Source organism: Varanus komodoensis, unplaced genomic scaffold (genome assembly GCF_004798865.1).
Source record: "Varanus komodoensis strain SLA01 unplaced genomic scaffold, ASM479886v1 scaffold38, whole genome shotgun sequence".
NCBI classification, from domain to species: Eukaryota; Metazoa; Chordata; class Lepidosauria; order Squamata; family Varanidae; genus Varanus; species Varanus komodoensis.
In genome coordinates, this window is record NW_025335909.1 from 9,095,095 (window position 1) to 9,108,367 (window position 13,273).

Sequence of the window (13,273 nt, forward strand, 5' to 3'; positions counted from 1 at the left end):
GGCGCGGAGCGCCTTGTGGGCCGTCCGGCGGGGCAGAGCGCCGCGCTTCCCCTCCTCCCTGGTGCCCGGTGCCCGGCGGGCGGCTGGCTGGGGCGGATCGGGGGCGAGGAAGGCGGGGGGTGGGTGAAAGGTGAGAGGTGGGTCGCAGTCCGAAAAGGGGGCTTGTCGAGCTGCTTCCCCAGACCTGCACGGGGGCTCGGGCTGGCTCGGCGCGACAGGAGCGGCGGCACGGGGGCGGGGGACTGCCTGGGGGCGGTGCAGGGGCGCCGGGGCTGGGGGGCTCTCGCCCCCTAGGGGGAGCCGTCCCCGTGGGGAGCCATGGCCTGCAGGGAGCGGGGGTCGCCCGCGTAGTGCCTCTGCCCCTTCCGGACAGCGCCCCCCGCCCGAGAGGAGGCGCGGGGGCGAGGATGAGCTCCGCGGGGGACGCCGGCGGCCAGTTCCCCTTGCACGGCTTGGTCTGGAACAACGACTTCCAGCAGCTGGAAAAGGTGCTGGAGAACCAGGTAAAAGGGCGGCCCGGGCGGGGGCCTGGGGTGGGCCGGGGGTCCGGGTGGCCGCGTCTGTGGGCCCGCTGACCGCGCTCATAGCCCCCTTTCCCCCGAAGAACGCCCTGCCGCGTACGACAACCCCGCGAGGTTGGCTGGCCTGGGAAGGCCAGCAGCCCAAGACTCCTCAGGGCAGCTCCCTGCACCTGGGCGCACCTGGGAGGGGCAGGTGGTCCCAGGCGGGTTGGCAGGGCCCGCAGCCTGGCTGCCCCCTTTCTGGACAGGGCGAGGAGGCCGGTGGGCTGGGGCAAGAAGTCCCCCGGATGCCGAGTTGCGCTTGGCTGGCTGCCCAAGGATGCCGCCCCCTGTGCCATGTTAGTTCTGAGTTTGCCCTGTTCTGAAACTCGCACTGCAACTTCGCCATCGTTTTAGATGCGAGCTGCTGTGCCCTTTAAAACGGAAAGAGAAACCAGCTTTTTTCATAAACAAGTTTCAGTTACACATTCCAGAGCTGATAAGAGAGCCGATAACAGTGAGCTTTTAAAAAACACGTCTGTAAAGGCTTGATTCTCAGGCTGTGTATAGGAGGGTCCCTGGGGAAAAAAAAAGGAAGCTAATTTAAATCTGAAAAACGAAAGTGATACACACATGAGGATATGAGAACCAAGTGGAATCTTATCTGTACCTGTTGGCTGACGTGTTAAAAGGTGTGGACTGAGAGAAGCTGTTTACACATGTCATTTTTTAACAAGTATAATGAGAAGGCAAACAATACTGAAAGCACACGGAAAAAGCCGAGGTGTGGCGGGCAAGATCTCCTGGTTCACGGGCCCGGGAGGGTCCTGGTCAGGAGCTCGCTTCCTAGCGACTGGCTTGGCCTCACAATTTTGGAGGCGATCCCCAAGGGAGAGGTTGTCAACAGTGCTGTGCAGGATCCGGGGCATCGCTGGGAGGCTGGACACAGCGAGCACGGTTCCTGCAAGAAAGTGGCGCCCGCGAACCCGCTTCGCTGCACGGGTGGCCTCCAGGACACGGCCTCGGATCACCAAGGCCAGTGGCGAGGGGCAGGCTGGTGCCCCAGAGCAGGGAACAAAGCATCCCCAAGTTCCCTGGGGCTGCCATCTGGGGGCTGTGCAGCAGACAAGCAGAGGTGGGAATGGTTTCCTGAAGCGAGAGCGTGGCAAACGGCTGCTCCGTTGGACTTGGCAGGGCCGAGAAGGCCAACCGCTTCGGCCTTCCTTGTTTTCCTCTGCATCTGGGACATCAGAGGCAGGAAGGAGTCTATGAGCTCATCGCCTGTGAAGCAGGTGGGCCGAGAGAGGACTTGGCCCAGATCCGCCAGTAAGCATTGTGGTGGCAGGATCCAAACCCCGCCCTCCCCAGTCCGTGCAGAGCACTCTCTCCGCTTGCCCATGTGCTCGCCGGCAGCACATGAAATCAGCCGGCCAGCCGCAGAGGAAGCCAAAGAGCCATCAGGACACCTTGTAACGCTGCCAGAAGTGGACTTGCTCTGCCCCGTGGCTGGAAGTCCTCAGCCGGGGACGTCCCCTTCTTGCTGTCCCCACCAGGACAGCCTTCCGCTTGCCCTGCACTCACAAAAGCCGATCTTTGCAACGGGGGGGAGACGTGATTTCTGTTTGGAGAAGTTGGCCAACCCGATCACTTCCTTCCCTCTGGCAGAAAGCGAGATTGATTTTTGCACAATGTTCAGCAAGCCTGAAGGCCGGGAGCAGAGAGCTGCGGGGCGGTTTGGCATTCGTTGACCTCTGAAGCCGAAATGGGCCAGCCCATCCGCCTCAGGCACTGCTCGTTCCAGCTGCAGTGGTGTCGCCGAGTTTAATTTCAGTGTAACAGTGGTTTAAACCGCTGTGCTGCTGGGCCGGTTGATCGAAAGGTCGCTGGTTCGAATCTGCACAACGGAGTGAGTTCCCGTTGCTCCGTCCCAGCTCCTGCCAGCCTTGCAGTTCGAAAGCATGCAAATACAAGTAGAGGAAAAGGTACCACTTCGGTGGGCAGGTAACAGCCTTCCGTGCACTTCGGTGTTTAGTCATGCCAGCCACACGGCCACGGAGACCGTCTGCGGACAAATGCTGGCTCCCTCGGCCAGGAAACGGAGATGAGCACCGCCCTCGAGAGTCAGGCATGGCTGGACGTAACGTCAAGGGGAAACCTTTACCTTTGTTTAACAGAGAAATATCCACTGCTGCTATTGCTGCTCCTAATATTGTGATTATATGACATAACCAGAAGCCACAGGTCCCTGCCCCAAGATGCATACAGTCTAAGATTTCCAGTGGGAGCCATTTGCTACTGCCAGTTTTGTCACGGAACTCTAGAATGGTAAAAAATAACACAAAATTACTTCTCTTCCATAGAAGGCGCACATTTTCCAACATTCCGGTCTTTTTTTGTGTTACCACAAGTGTCTCCCGCCAAGTTCAGAGGTGGCACCACCAGCCAGTTGGCACGGCAGCTCTTGGAAGGAGGCTAATTCCGCAGTTCGGGTTGCATGAACTGCCGACTGGAAGCAGGGCCCAGTTGGCCGGTGGCCGAAAGGACGCCCACGGTGCCGCCCTGCGCATGTGCGCACAGCCAACGCTCCCGCTGGCTTTCCTGGGGGCTGCCCAGCGGGCAAGGGGACGCAGCCCCGGCGAGCACTTGGTAATCCGCAGCTGCTCTCGCACCGTCCGGGTGACGCGCCCCTCCAAAGGGCAGGAACCCGGCCAGCGGAAGTGCCGGCTGCCAGCGGACGGCCCTCGTCCGGACGCCGGCCTGGCCCAGACCGCCCGACGCGCTGGCGCCTCTGCAGCCGCACTGCCCCTTCCCACTCGGCTCACTGTTGATTTCTGCTCTTTTCCCGTAGTGATAGATGCGCCTCAGTTCAGATTTCTAAAGCTAGTAGTGCAAGACCTAGGTAAGGCGGGCGCCTGCCGCGCTCTGCATGCCAGTGGCCCCCCGCCCCCGTGTGCTCCGCGTCGTGTGGTGGTCCCGTCGAGAGCGCTCATCGCCCGCCTGTGTCTGTCCGAGGGGTGCCCTCCCGGGGCCCCTCCCTCCATAACATCACCGGGCATTTTACAAAACAAAGTTTGCTTTGTAAAGGTCGTCGCCCACTCTGCTTGTGTTTGCGCGCGCGCGCGCGTGTGTGTGTGTGTGTGTGTGTGTGTGTACACGCACTGGCATTTTGTCGCAGCATTGTCTGGTAGCCGCAGAGGGTGACAGCAATTCCTGGCACGGGGAAGCGGAGGCCGGAACGCCATGGCCTCTGTTAGGGGCGCGGCTCCGCAGCTGCGGAGAGCCCAGCTGCAGCGCATGCACCCGCTGGGCCGCCTCCAGCACCGCCTCAGGCGGGGGGAGTGCTCTCTCAACCAGAGGCCCTCAGCGGCACCCATCAGCCTCAGCCCGCAGGGTGGCTAGGGGCTGTAGTCCAAGGCCGCATCGGCTGGGGAAGGCCCGCACGTGTCGTGACGGGAGCGCCTCTTTACCCCACCTCCTTTCAGCAGGCCTGGGGGGCTCACCCAGCCGGGGGACACGGCCAGCGAGGCCCCCTCCCCAGCCCATGTTCTCTGGAGGCTCTGGGCTGCGGCTCCCAGGCTGGGCAAGGCCGGCAGAGGGGAGGCTGGGGGGGAGCGGCAGGCTCGCTCGGCCAGCCGGTCTCCCAGACGGGCACCGGGAGACGGTGGGCAGGAGCCCTGTGGAAAAGCCCTGGTCCCATGGCACCCTCCCCGGCCATGCCTTCGCCAGTGGGGCCACGGCGGGAGCAGCTGCGCGGAATCCGTGGAATCCGTCTATGGCAGCCCCCCAAGCAGGGGCCACGCTGGTGGGGAGGGCAGGAGCCGCAGGCCAACAGAACAGGAAGGTGCCTGGGCCGAGGGGGCCGCCTGGGAAGGGGCTTCCTGGTGGGGCGGGTTGGCAGGCGGCTGCCACCCAGGGGAACCGCTGCCAGGAGGGGCAGCCAGAGGCGGGAGCAGCAGGCAGCCCCCGGTCCTGCAGAAGGCCGCGCCAGAGGCGCAGGGGTCCGCGCCACCCGCTGCTCCGGCGCCTGGGCAGAGGCCGAGGAGGCAGGGCTGCCCCGCGAGGGGCCGTTCATGTGGCCGCTCCTTCCCAGCCGTGCAGGGGGGTGCAAGCCCAGCTCGGCTGGGCTTCTCCTGGGATTGCTGTCTCACGTGGCGCTTGCCTGTCTGTGTGTCCCGAGGAGCCGTGCGGCGGCGGCCCCCACGGCCGGCTCCCCTTCCATGGCATTCCCCGCCAGGCCCCTCAGCACCATGCCCACCCGCCCCTCGTTTCACCCCCCGGGGCCCTGGGCAGCTCCCGCAGCGCTCTGAGGCGGGCTCTCCGTTGCTGCAGCAGGACGTCGACCAGCGGGATCCCCGTGGGCGCACACCGCTGCACCTGGCCGTGTCCCTGGGGTACATCGAGGCCGCCCGGGTCCTCCTGCGGCACAAGGCGGATGTCACACAGGAGAACGCACAGGGCTGGACGGGTAAGCGGCTCCCCCGTGGAAGGAGGCGGCTGGGCCAGGGGCTGCGGGACCGTGCCCCACGGCCTTCGCGGGCTGCGGAGTGCAGACGCCTCTCTGCTCAGCCGCCCAGAGAAGCCCGACGGCGGCTCTGCCCTCTAAGCCTCTCCTCACTTCCCGCCGACCCTCTCGCCTCCAGTCCTGCACGAAGCCGTCAGCACGGGGGACCCTGAGATGGTGCACATGGTCCTGCAGCACCGGGATTACCAGCAGACGTCCACCACCCTCGGAGGGGTGCCAGAACTACTCCAGAAAATCAACGAGGTAACGCAAGGGGCGTGAAGTGGCTCCTAACCTTGTCCTTGGGCCGAGCTCCCATCGTCCCTGGCCAGCAGGGCAGCCGCGGTGGGAGCTGTCGCCCTGCAACATCTCTGGAGCCATGCTGCCATCGCCCGCAAGATGGAGGTCTTCGCTCCCCATCTTTTCTCCTCTGTGAGAACGTCAAAGCGCTGACGGCACAGCTCCACCGAGCGCGGGGCGAGGCCTGGGAGCGGCCGGGCGCTTCTCCGGGCTTCCTTGGCAAGGTGCGGCAGCGGCGCTCGAGCGCTCTTGCGGACGACGTGCCGCTTGTTCCAATTCTGCAGCCCCCGTTCCAAAGCTTGGGTGGGCCACAGGGGCCCGGCCAGGCCTTGCAGCAAGCAGGCCAAGGGGTCGCCTCCAGGCGAAAGGAACTTCGGTGAAGGGCAGGAAGAGAGTCCGGGCGAGTCGGAGCGGGTGGGGCTGACCCATGCGGGAGCAGCAAGTCACACGCTCCTGCAAAGCGAGAACGTCGCATGCGCTGTCGAACGAGCAAGCCCAGTGCGGCAGGGACCGGCCCCGGCCTGCCCGTCCGCGTGTGGATGGGGGCACTTCTGTCCAAAGCGCCCTCCCTCCATCCCGACTGGCCGGTGCCGGGATCCTGCACACCGTTGGCCTCGCTCTGTGCTGCCGCGTGTGCTTCTCCGAAGGCCGTGGGTGCCACGGGCCCGCTGGGCTGTCGCTACTTTTGCTTGGCCCGGGCCAAGTCCTGAAGCGGCCCCAGGAGCGGGAAAGAAAGGTGAGCAGCCTCACCTGGTGCAAGGAGGACACCGAAATCCACCCCAGCGGCTGACAGCCCAGCCTGGCGCCTTCCGGACGTGTTGGCTGCAGGTTCCATGATCCCCGGCTGGGGGATGATGGAAAATGCACTCCGAAGCATCCGGAGGGTGCCCCGTATGCAAAGGCTTCGCTCGCCCCTCAGTCGCTCTGGGCACTCGCCCTGACTCGCCCTTCTCCTCCCTGTTGGTCCAGCGCTCAAAGGTGTGCAGGCTGCCATCCCAGAATAGGTGCTCGAGAAGCTCCCACCGAGGTCAGGGAGGCTTCCTTCCGGGGGGCTAGGCTAGGATTGCACTTCCCCACTGCCTCTCCCTGGTCCCTTTAACACGACGCTTCGAGCTTCGCAGGTCGTGGCCAAAGCCGTCAGCCGCGCCTCCGTTTTCCTCCATTAGACTCCGGATTTCTACTTGGAAATGAAGTGGGAATTCACCAGCTGGGGTAGGTCCGGAGGCACTTCCCCGCTTTCCTGGGGCTGCGCCCAGCAGCCTCCCCCTGGCCGGAGACGGGCCTGCGGGGCCCCGACTGGCCCCGGGCTCCATGGGCCTGACCCGGCTGGGGTCCCGGGCTTCTCTCGGCCCCCCGCTCGGGCCGGCCGTGGCCTCACGCTCGGCTCGGCCCTCGACAGTGCCGCTGGTCTCCCGGGTCTGTCCCAGCGACGTCTGCCGCATCTGGAAGAGCGGCGCAAAGCTGCGCGTCGACATCACCCTGCTGGGCTTCGAGAACATGAGCTGGGAGCGAGGGAGGCGCAGCCTGATCTTCAAGGGGGAAGGTAGGTGGGAGCCGGCCGGCCCGGGGCCTCGGGGTGCACGGGGACGGACGGCCGGCAGGGCAGGGCAGGGCAGCGCAGGGCAGGGCAGGGCAGGGCAGGGCAGGGCTGGGGGGCCCCGGCCCTGGCGGGGCTTCTGGGCTGCCGGCGGCCGGATGGGCACGGGCAGCCTTCCCGGGCAGGCGATGAGCCAGTCTGGAGTCCGCCCAGCCCCAGCCTCCTCTGTGGGGGGCCGTCCTCCCTGCTGGGGGTCCAGAAGGCCGGCCTCGGTGCCAAGGGCCTGATCCCCGGCGGCGCCAGTCGGGGGCGCCTCCTCGCATCCCGCGGCCGGAGGGAGAGCTCTCTGCAGCGCTGCGGCTTGCGGGCTCCCCCAGCCGCCCGGCCGGGCAGGCTCCCCTGAGGGGCACCCGGCTCTGGCGCCCCCCCCCCCGGCTCAGCAGCTGGCCTGGCCCGCGAACGAGCTCCCCATCCCCTGGGGGGAGCAGAGCGAGCTGCGCTGGCCCCGTCCCAGCAGCGCCTCCCCCCTCCAGGGACCGGGCACTGGGCCGAGCTGATCGAGGTGAACCACGACGAGCGCGTGGTCGCCACCGAGCGCTTCGAGATCACGCAGCAAATCGAGCGCCTGACCCTGGACTCCATGACCCCCAAGTCCAAGGAGGTGGAGCGGCGACTCACGTCCCCCACCATCAGCACCTCCCTGGACACGAGAAGCATCGCCTTCGAGAGGTGAGCGGCGGGCGGCCCGGGCTCCGGAGCGAGCCGCCCACGTGCCGGGGGGAGACGCTCGGCTCTCGCGCGGCCAAGGGCCCCGCGGTCAGGACGGCCACCTGTCACGCGCAGCCCTTTGCTCTGCTGGCTGGGGCTGATGGGAGCTGAAGCGCAAAGCAACGGGGCAGGTGGCCCCAAGATGGATTCTGAGGACGGGGTGGGGGCTCGGGAAAGCCGTTCGGAGGGGCAGCGAAGCGGCACAGCCCTCTTCTCTCGCGCAGGAACACTTCTGGCTTCTGGGTGTGGAGGACGGAGAGGAGCGAGGTGGTGAGCGATTACGAGGCCAAGGTGAGGCGCCCTCGCTGTGCCCAGGGACCTCCGGGGCGGTGCCCACAGCCAGGCGCCGGCCTCTCTCTCGGCCACGTGGGGCTCGGGAACGCGAGAGCGCCCGGGTCTCGGGAGGGCAGGACGAAGGGGCCGCTGGCAGGGGCGACGGGAGCTGCTGTCACGCCCTCCTGGCATGGGGAAGGTGGGGGGTCCTTGCGGTGAGCACGGGGCCGGCTGCCCGTAAGCGCCCGCCCGGTCTGTGGCCTGAGAGCGGCTGCCCCGGCTCCCTGCCCCCAAGGTCTACACGGCCAACAACGTGCACGTCGTGACCAAGATCAGGACGGAGCACCTGACCGAGGAGGAGAAGAGGAGGTACAAAGGTAACGTGGCCTCGCGGGGGGGGGGGGGGCTCGGACTTGGCCCCTCGGTGGAAGGCCCAGCCAGAGCCAGGTCCCGGGGGGGCACGTGTGGCCGGGCTCGGGAGCGGCCCCCCAGCGAAATGCAGCCCAGACTTCCGCCCAGGCAGGCAGAAACCCGCCCTGCAAGGACGGCTCCTCCTCCCCTTGTGCCCCGAGCCCAAGACGAGGCTGCCCCTTCGGGGGCTTGAGGGGCAGCGTCCGGCCGACCGGCCACGTGCTTTTCCCCTTCCAGCCGACAGAAACCCCCTCGAGTCCTTCCTGGGAACCATCGAGCACGAGTACGGCGCACAGCAGGTGAGGGAGGCGTGCGGCGAGCGGGGCCTGCCGGGAACGGCGGAAGGGCCCCGCGTCTCCCCCGAGGCGTGCCCGCTGCCCGATCCCGAGGCCCGCGAAGGAGCCGGACGGGGGCACACGCTCCCCCAAGCGGGCCCCTGGGAGGGGCGCTGCGGGCAAGCCGCGCCCGTCACGCCGGCGGCTGCTGGAGTCGCCCTTCCGCCCCGCAGGACCTCACCACCGAGCACGCCACGACGAACAACCCCACGGCCATCACGCCCGAGGAGTATTTCGACCCCAGTTTTGACCTGAAGGACAGAGACATCGGGAGGCCCAAGGAGGTCACCACTCGGACGCAGAAGTAAGAGCCCCGCCCCGGCGCCTCCCTTTGGGCTGCCCCCCTTTCCTCTGCCGGCTCCGTCCCCCACTCCTTGCAAGCCCCCCGCAGGCGGGAGGCCTTCGGGGGGGTTGCACAATGTACCCCGACATGGTGATCTTCGCGCCAGTGGATGGTGGGGCAGAGTTGCTCAGGAGCCTCGGAAGCTGCCTCCCCGCAGCCAGACTGGGCTCGGCCCTCCAGCCGCGTCCCGTCCGCCCCAGCGGCTCCCCAGTGCCTGGCGGGCACCTTCCCGGCCCTCCCCCCCCGCCGAGAGGCAGCTGGGATGTGGGATCGCGCCGGCCAGCCCCGCCCCATCTCACCTCGTCCAGGTTTAAGGCCAACCTGTGGATGTCGGAGGGCTTCCCGCTCTCCCTGGTGGAGCAGGTCAGCCCCATCATCGACCTGATGGCCAGGACAAGCGCCCACTTCGCGCGGCTCAAGGACTTCATCACCTTGGACTTCCCCCCCGGATTCCCGGTTAAAATTGGTAGGGCCCTTTCGGCGCTTCCGTGGGGGGGTGCCCTTCTTCCCCGCCCCCAGCCGCACCCCGAGCCCCACGTGCAGAGCCGTGATGCCGGGCACTGGCGGGGGCACCTGCAGGCGGACCGGGGCGGAAGTGGCCACATGCCAGCCGGAGACGGACCTCCTGGGGTGGGAGAGGCAGCCCCAGAGCGGGGAACCCCCAAAGCCGGGGGGGGGGCTCCGGTTCTGTGCCCCCCTTTTAAGTCTTGCATGGGGCTGAGGATAAGCCGCGGCTGTGCCCCCTCCTGCTCTTTTGCCCCCGCAGAAATCCCCTTGTTCCACATCCTGAATGCACGGATCACCTTCGGGAACGTGAACAGCTGCAGCACGGTGGCAGAGGCCCCCCCGCAGGCTCCCGACGGGGCTCAGCGGCCTCCAGGTGAGGAAGCGGCTCCGGCCGCCTGGGGGCTGGGGAGCCCATGAGGTCGCCTCCGGGGGGGGAGGCCCAAAGTGGGGAGCCCTGGAGCCTTCTTCACTCTAGGTGGGCTCTGCAGCCGCTCGCTCTCCTTCCGTGCCCCCCTTTCCAGCCCAGGGCCCGCTTCCGGGGGCAGGGAGGGGGCAGCCTCATGCTGGGCTGGAGCGCCTGCTTAGCAAGCCCCGGGTGGCCTCCTGGAGCCGAGCCCCCGGAGTGCCAGCCAAGGAGGTGCTTGCTGCCGGGAGACCCTTGCCCGGGAGGCGATGACCGAGGAGGGCCCCTCTGCCCAGAAGCCGAGCCCAGGCTCAGGCGTGACTGGGGGTCCTCGGAAGACCACTGTCCTGTGGGCAGACGCGCCTGCAGGCCCTCCCCGGCAGGCGCCCTGCTGCGCTGACGCCGGCACCTCACCTCCTGTTAATCCCCTCGGCCCTCCAGCCTCTGCGTTCGCCGTCGACCAGTCGGTTTTCGAGATCCCCAGATCCTACCGCGTTCAAGACGACGGCAGGAACGTGCGTGTCCAGGACGAGGACAACGAGATCATGCAGTTTGCCATCCAGCAGAGCCTGATGGAGTCTGGGCAGAACACCGTGAGTCCCTGGCGCGGGGGCATCTCCTGCAACCCATTCCTCAGCTCGAAGGATCCTGGCCGAAGCTTCCCGGGCCCGGCTGGGCCGGGCGGAAACCCCACCCCAGCGGGGCGCCCACCAGGCTCCTCGGCTTGCGGAAAACCACGGGCGTCTCTGTTCGTCTTCCGGCAAGCCTTTCGGCAGCACTCGTGGCTCGGCTTGACCTTACTGGACGCTTGCCTAAACGGTGCCACCCCACTTCCCGTGAGGTGGCCAGGCGGGCCTGCCGCACCCCGTGTGAAGGGAGGCCATGGGGGGCTTGTGGCGTGGGGCAAAGCGGGAGGGTCACAACCCGAGCGAGGCAGGACACTCTGCGCCAGCGCCCCCCCCCCCGTGTGTGCAAATTGCCTGCATCGGCGCCTCGCCTTGTAAGCACGGCGCCCACTCCGCTGTCTCCCGCAGGAGGCCTTACGGCTGGGCTCCAACGGCTCCATGTCTTACTCAGAGGAACTCAACCTTCAGTACCAAAGGTGAGGGTCTGTCTTGGAAAGGATGCACCGAAGGGGGCGGGAAGCCACAGCCACGGGGTCCAGGACAGGGCTGTGGGACTGGGGCCTGGACCTGCCCCTCTGGACTCCCCCCAGGGGCCACCCCCTTTCCTGGCTGCTGGGCGCTCGGGCTTCCTGGCCACCACGCCGCGGAGTCAGGCAGGTGGGCGCAGTGCTTTCCAGCCGGGTGCCCAGGCTGGGGCCGGCTCCCGCCCCGCCGCACCAGCCGCCTGACAGGCCCCCCTGCCGCTCTCCCCGCCCAGGGCATTGCAGGAAAGCTTCCTCGAGAGCGCCTCCCCGCCGTGGGACCCCTCCGGCTTCGACCGGGACTTGCAGCTGGCGATGGAGCTCTCCGCCCGGGAGCAGCAGGAGCTGGAGCGCCGGCGGGAGGAGGAGGAGGAGGCCGAGCTGCAGCGCGCGCTGCAGCGCTCCCTCCTGGAGAAGTAGCCGGGCGGCGACGCTTCCCTTCCAAAAGGACCCGTAAGCCCGGCCTCCCAAGGGCTCCCGGCTCGCTTGCCCGGGGCCGGCTGGAGACGTGGGCTGCCAGGACAGCCGCCACGGTGCCACGGCGGGGTGCCCGGAGCACCCCCGCCCTCCTGAGCGTCACACGCCAGGATCGGGGCCCGCGTCCTGCCTTGCGCGCCCTGGGGGGCAAGGGAGCCCCCGTGAACTGGGGGCCGCGCGCCCCTTGTCTGCGAGTGCCTGCCCGCCGGACTGCGGCGGGGCCACCTCTTCGCCCACCAAAGATCCAAGCAGCCCCCTTTGGGGACTGCGCGCCAGAGCTGGGGGGACACGGGGCCCCCGCACTAGCCCCCCCCCACTCTCATCTCAGCCCCAGTTCCTTGCCGCACTGTAGCAGTTCCAAGCCAGCCCTCCTTACACTCCCCCAGGCAAATGTTCTGACTCCAGCAGGTGCTTCTGAAGGGGCTGCGCATATTTTAAGTAAATTGAAGGGGAACCCACCCGCTTCCTTCTGCGTTCCATACAGGAAATGGGGTGGGGAGTCTGCTGTGAGCAGCTTATATTGACCAAAAGGGAAATAAATCCATATTGTCTTTATACAATGTACGGTCTTCCTCTCAACATCGCATCTTTTGTCTGGCTTCATTTTATAAACAGCAGGGCAACAACTGCCATGAGGACTAGCAGCTTGAACGGTAAATGGGCGCATACATGGATTGCATTTCTGTAGCCTTTACGTCTTGCAGCTCTGGCGAGGGACACTCCCAGGGCAGGCAGGGAGGGGAGTGCCAGCACCCCCCTAAAACCACAAACGCTCTCTCCCACGCCTTTCAAAACCCCCAAGTTATGTTGGCAACAGGGGCCCCCGAAGGAGGTGCAGTGGGGCAGGGGGAGGGGGCGAATCTGTACTGCACTTCTCCAGAGCAGCCGCATCCTGGCCCGGGCGAGGGCTGCACTGCTTTGAGAGAGAAAAGAGCCTTGCAGCAGGTGAGCGCTGGAAGACGCCGGGACGGATTAACGTGCAGGCACTCCGGGTGCCCGGCAGCGCGAGGCGTTCCGAAGGTGCTGCCACGGAGCGCCGCTCCTGAAATCCAAAGACTGGGCCTAGGAAGGGCCGCTAGGGAAGAAGAGCGAGGAACTGGCCCGCTCGGGGGAAGGCCCCAGGGTGCGGGGAGCCCGCAATCTGTTTAGAAACCCAAGGGGTGCAGCCCGCCGCCCTCGCCCAGCGAAGGCCGACCCTGCTCGGCACCTGCGGAGCATCGGTTGCCAGTTGGAAAGGGAAACAACCGGCACAGGAACGGCAGGCACCCCACACGGCCAGCCCCTCGGGAGGTGAGGACGCACGCCCGACAGCTCGCTCCCGGTCCCACCTGTCTGTCGAGCCCCCCGTGCTGCAGACGCAGCGGAGGTGGCCATCGGGCCCATGCCAGCTTGGGGGCCTTCCCAGGAGAGTCCGGCTGCCCACTGGGAAGAGGGGGCGCTTGCCCCGGAGGCGCTGTGCAAGGCACCCACCCAGCCTCCGGGCACCGCAGGACTTGGTGGCCACGCCTCCCGTTGCAGAGCGGAGCAGGCAGGAGGCCGCAGCAAGCAGGGCCCCGAGAGAAGAGGGAACGGCAGGGCAGGCGTCTTCCGTTCTTTGCTGGGAACAGCTCGATGCACGTCCTCTCTCGTCCGGAGCTTATCTCCCACCGCCAGCAGCTGGACTCGTTGCCCCTGAACCTCTGGCCCCGGCGCCTTTGCGAGTCTTCTTTGACGGCACGCTGGGAGTGACTGATCCAGACTTCACAGGATCCATGCCTCTTCCTCCACTCCA

At 66.9% G+C, this 13,273-nt stretch overlaps 1 protein-coding gene across 3 annotated transcripts; it reads left to right on the forward strand.

Moving 5' to 3' along the window:
* Nucleotides 1-318: 318 nt before the first annotated feature.
* ANKRD13A (ankyrin repeat domain 13A) lies at nt 319-12,062 on the forward strand. 3 transcript variants are annotated; one of them, XM_044440435.1, is made up of 16 exons: nt 319-362; nt 402-503; nt 4,830-4,965; nt 5,141-5,265; nt 6,468-6,513; nt 6,701-6,844; nt 7,372-7,567; nt 7,831-7,897; nt 8,175-8,256; nt 8,528-8,589; nt 8,799-8,929; nt 9,277-9,434; nt 9,735-9,848; nt 10,320-10,471; nt 10,913-10,980; nt 11,262-12,062. In XM_044440435.1, exons 2-16 carry the CDS (start codon nt 408-410, stop codon nt 11,443-11,445), a joined length of 1,761 nt encoding a protein of 586 aa, XP_044296370.1. In that variant the 5' UTR covers nt 319-362; nt 402-407; the 3' UTR covers nt 11,446-12,062. The 3 variants fall into 3 exon arrangements, with proteins under 3 accessions (XP_044296370.1, XP_044296372.1, XP_044296373.1); XM_044440438.1 differs by lacking the exon at nt 319-362 and adding an exon at nt 3,349-3,399 and having other exon boundaries at nt 443-503; XM_044440437.1 differs by having other exon boundaries at nt 327-503; nt 4,833-4,965.
* The last annotated feature ends 1,211 nt before the right edge of the window (nt 12,063-13,273 follow it).

Coding starts and splice junctions, on each gene's coding strand:
- ANKRD13A (XM_044440435.1), top strand. CDS start 408: ATGAGCTCCGCGGGGGACGCCGGCGGCCAGTTCCCCTTGCACGGCTTG. Junction 504..4,829: donor AAAAGGTGCTGGAGAACCAG/GTAAAAGGGCGG, acceptor CCGTTGCTGCAG/CAGGACGTCGACCAGCGGGA. Junction 10,472..10,912: donor TGGAGTCTGGGCAGAACACC/GTGAGTCCCTGG, acceptor TGTCTCCCGCAG/GAGGCCTTACGGCTGGGCTC.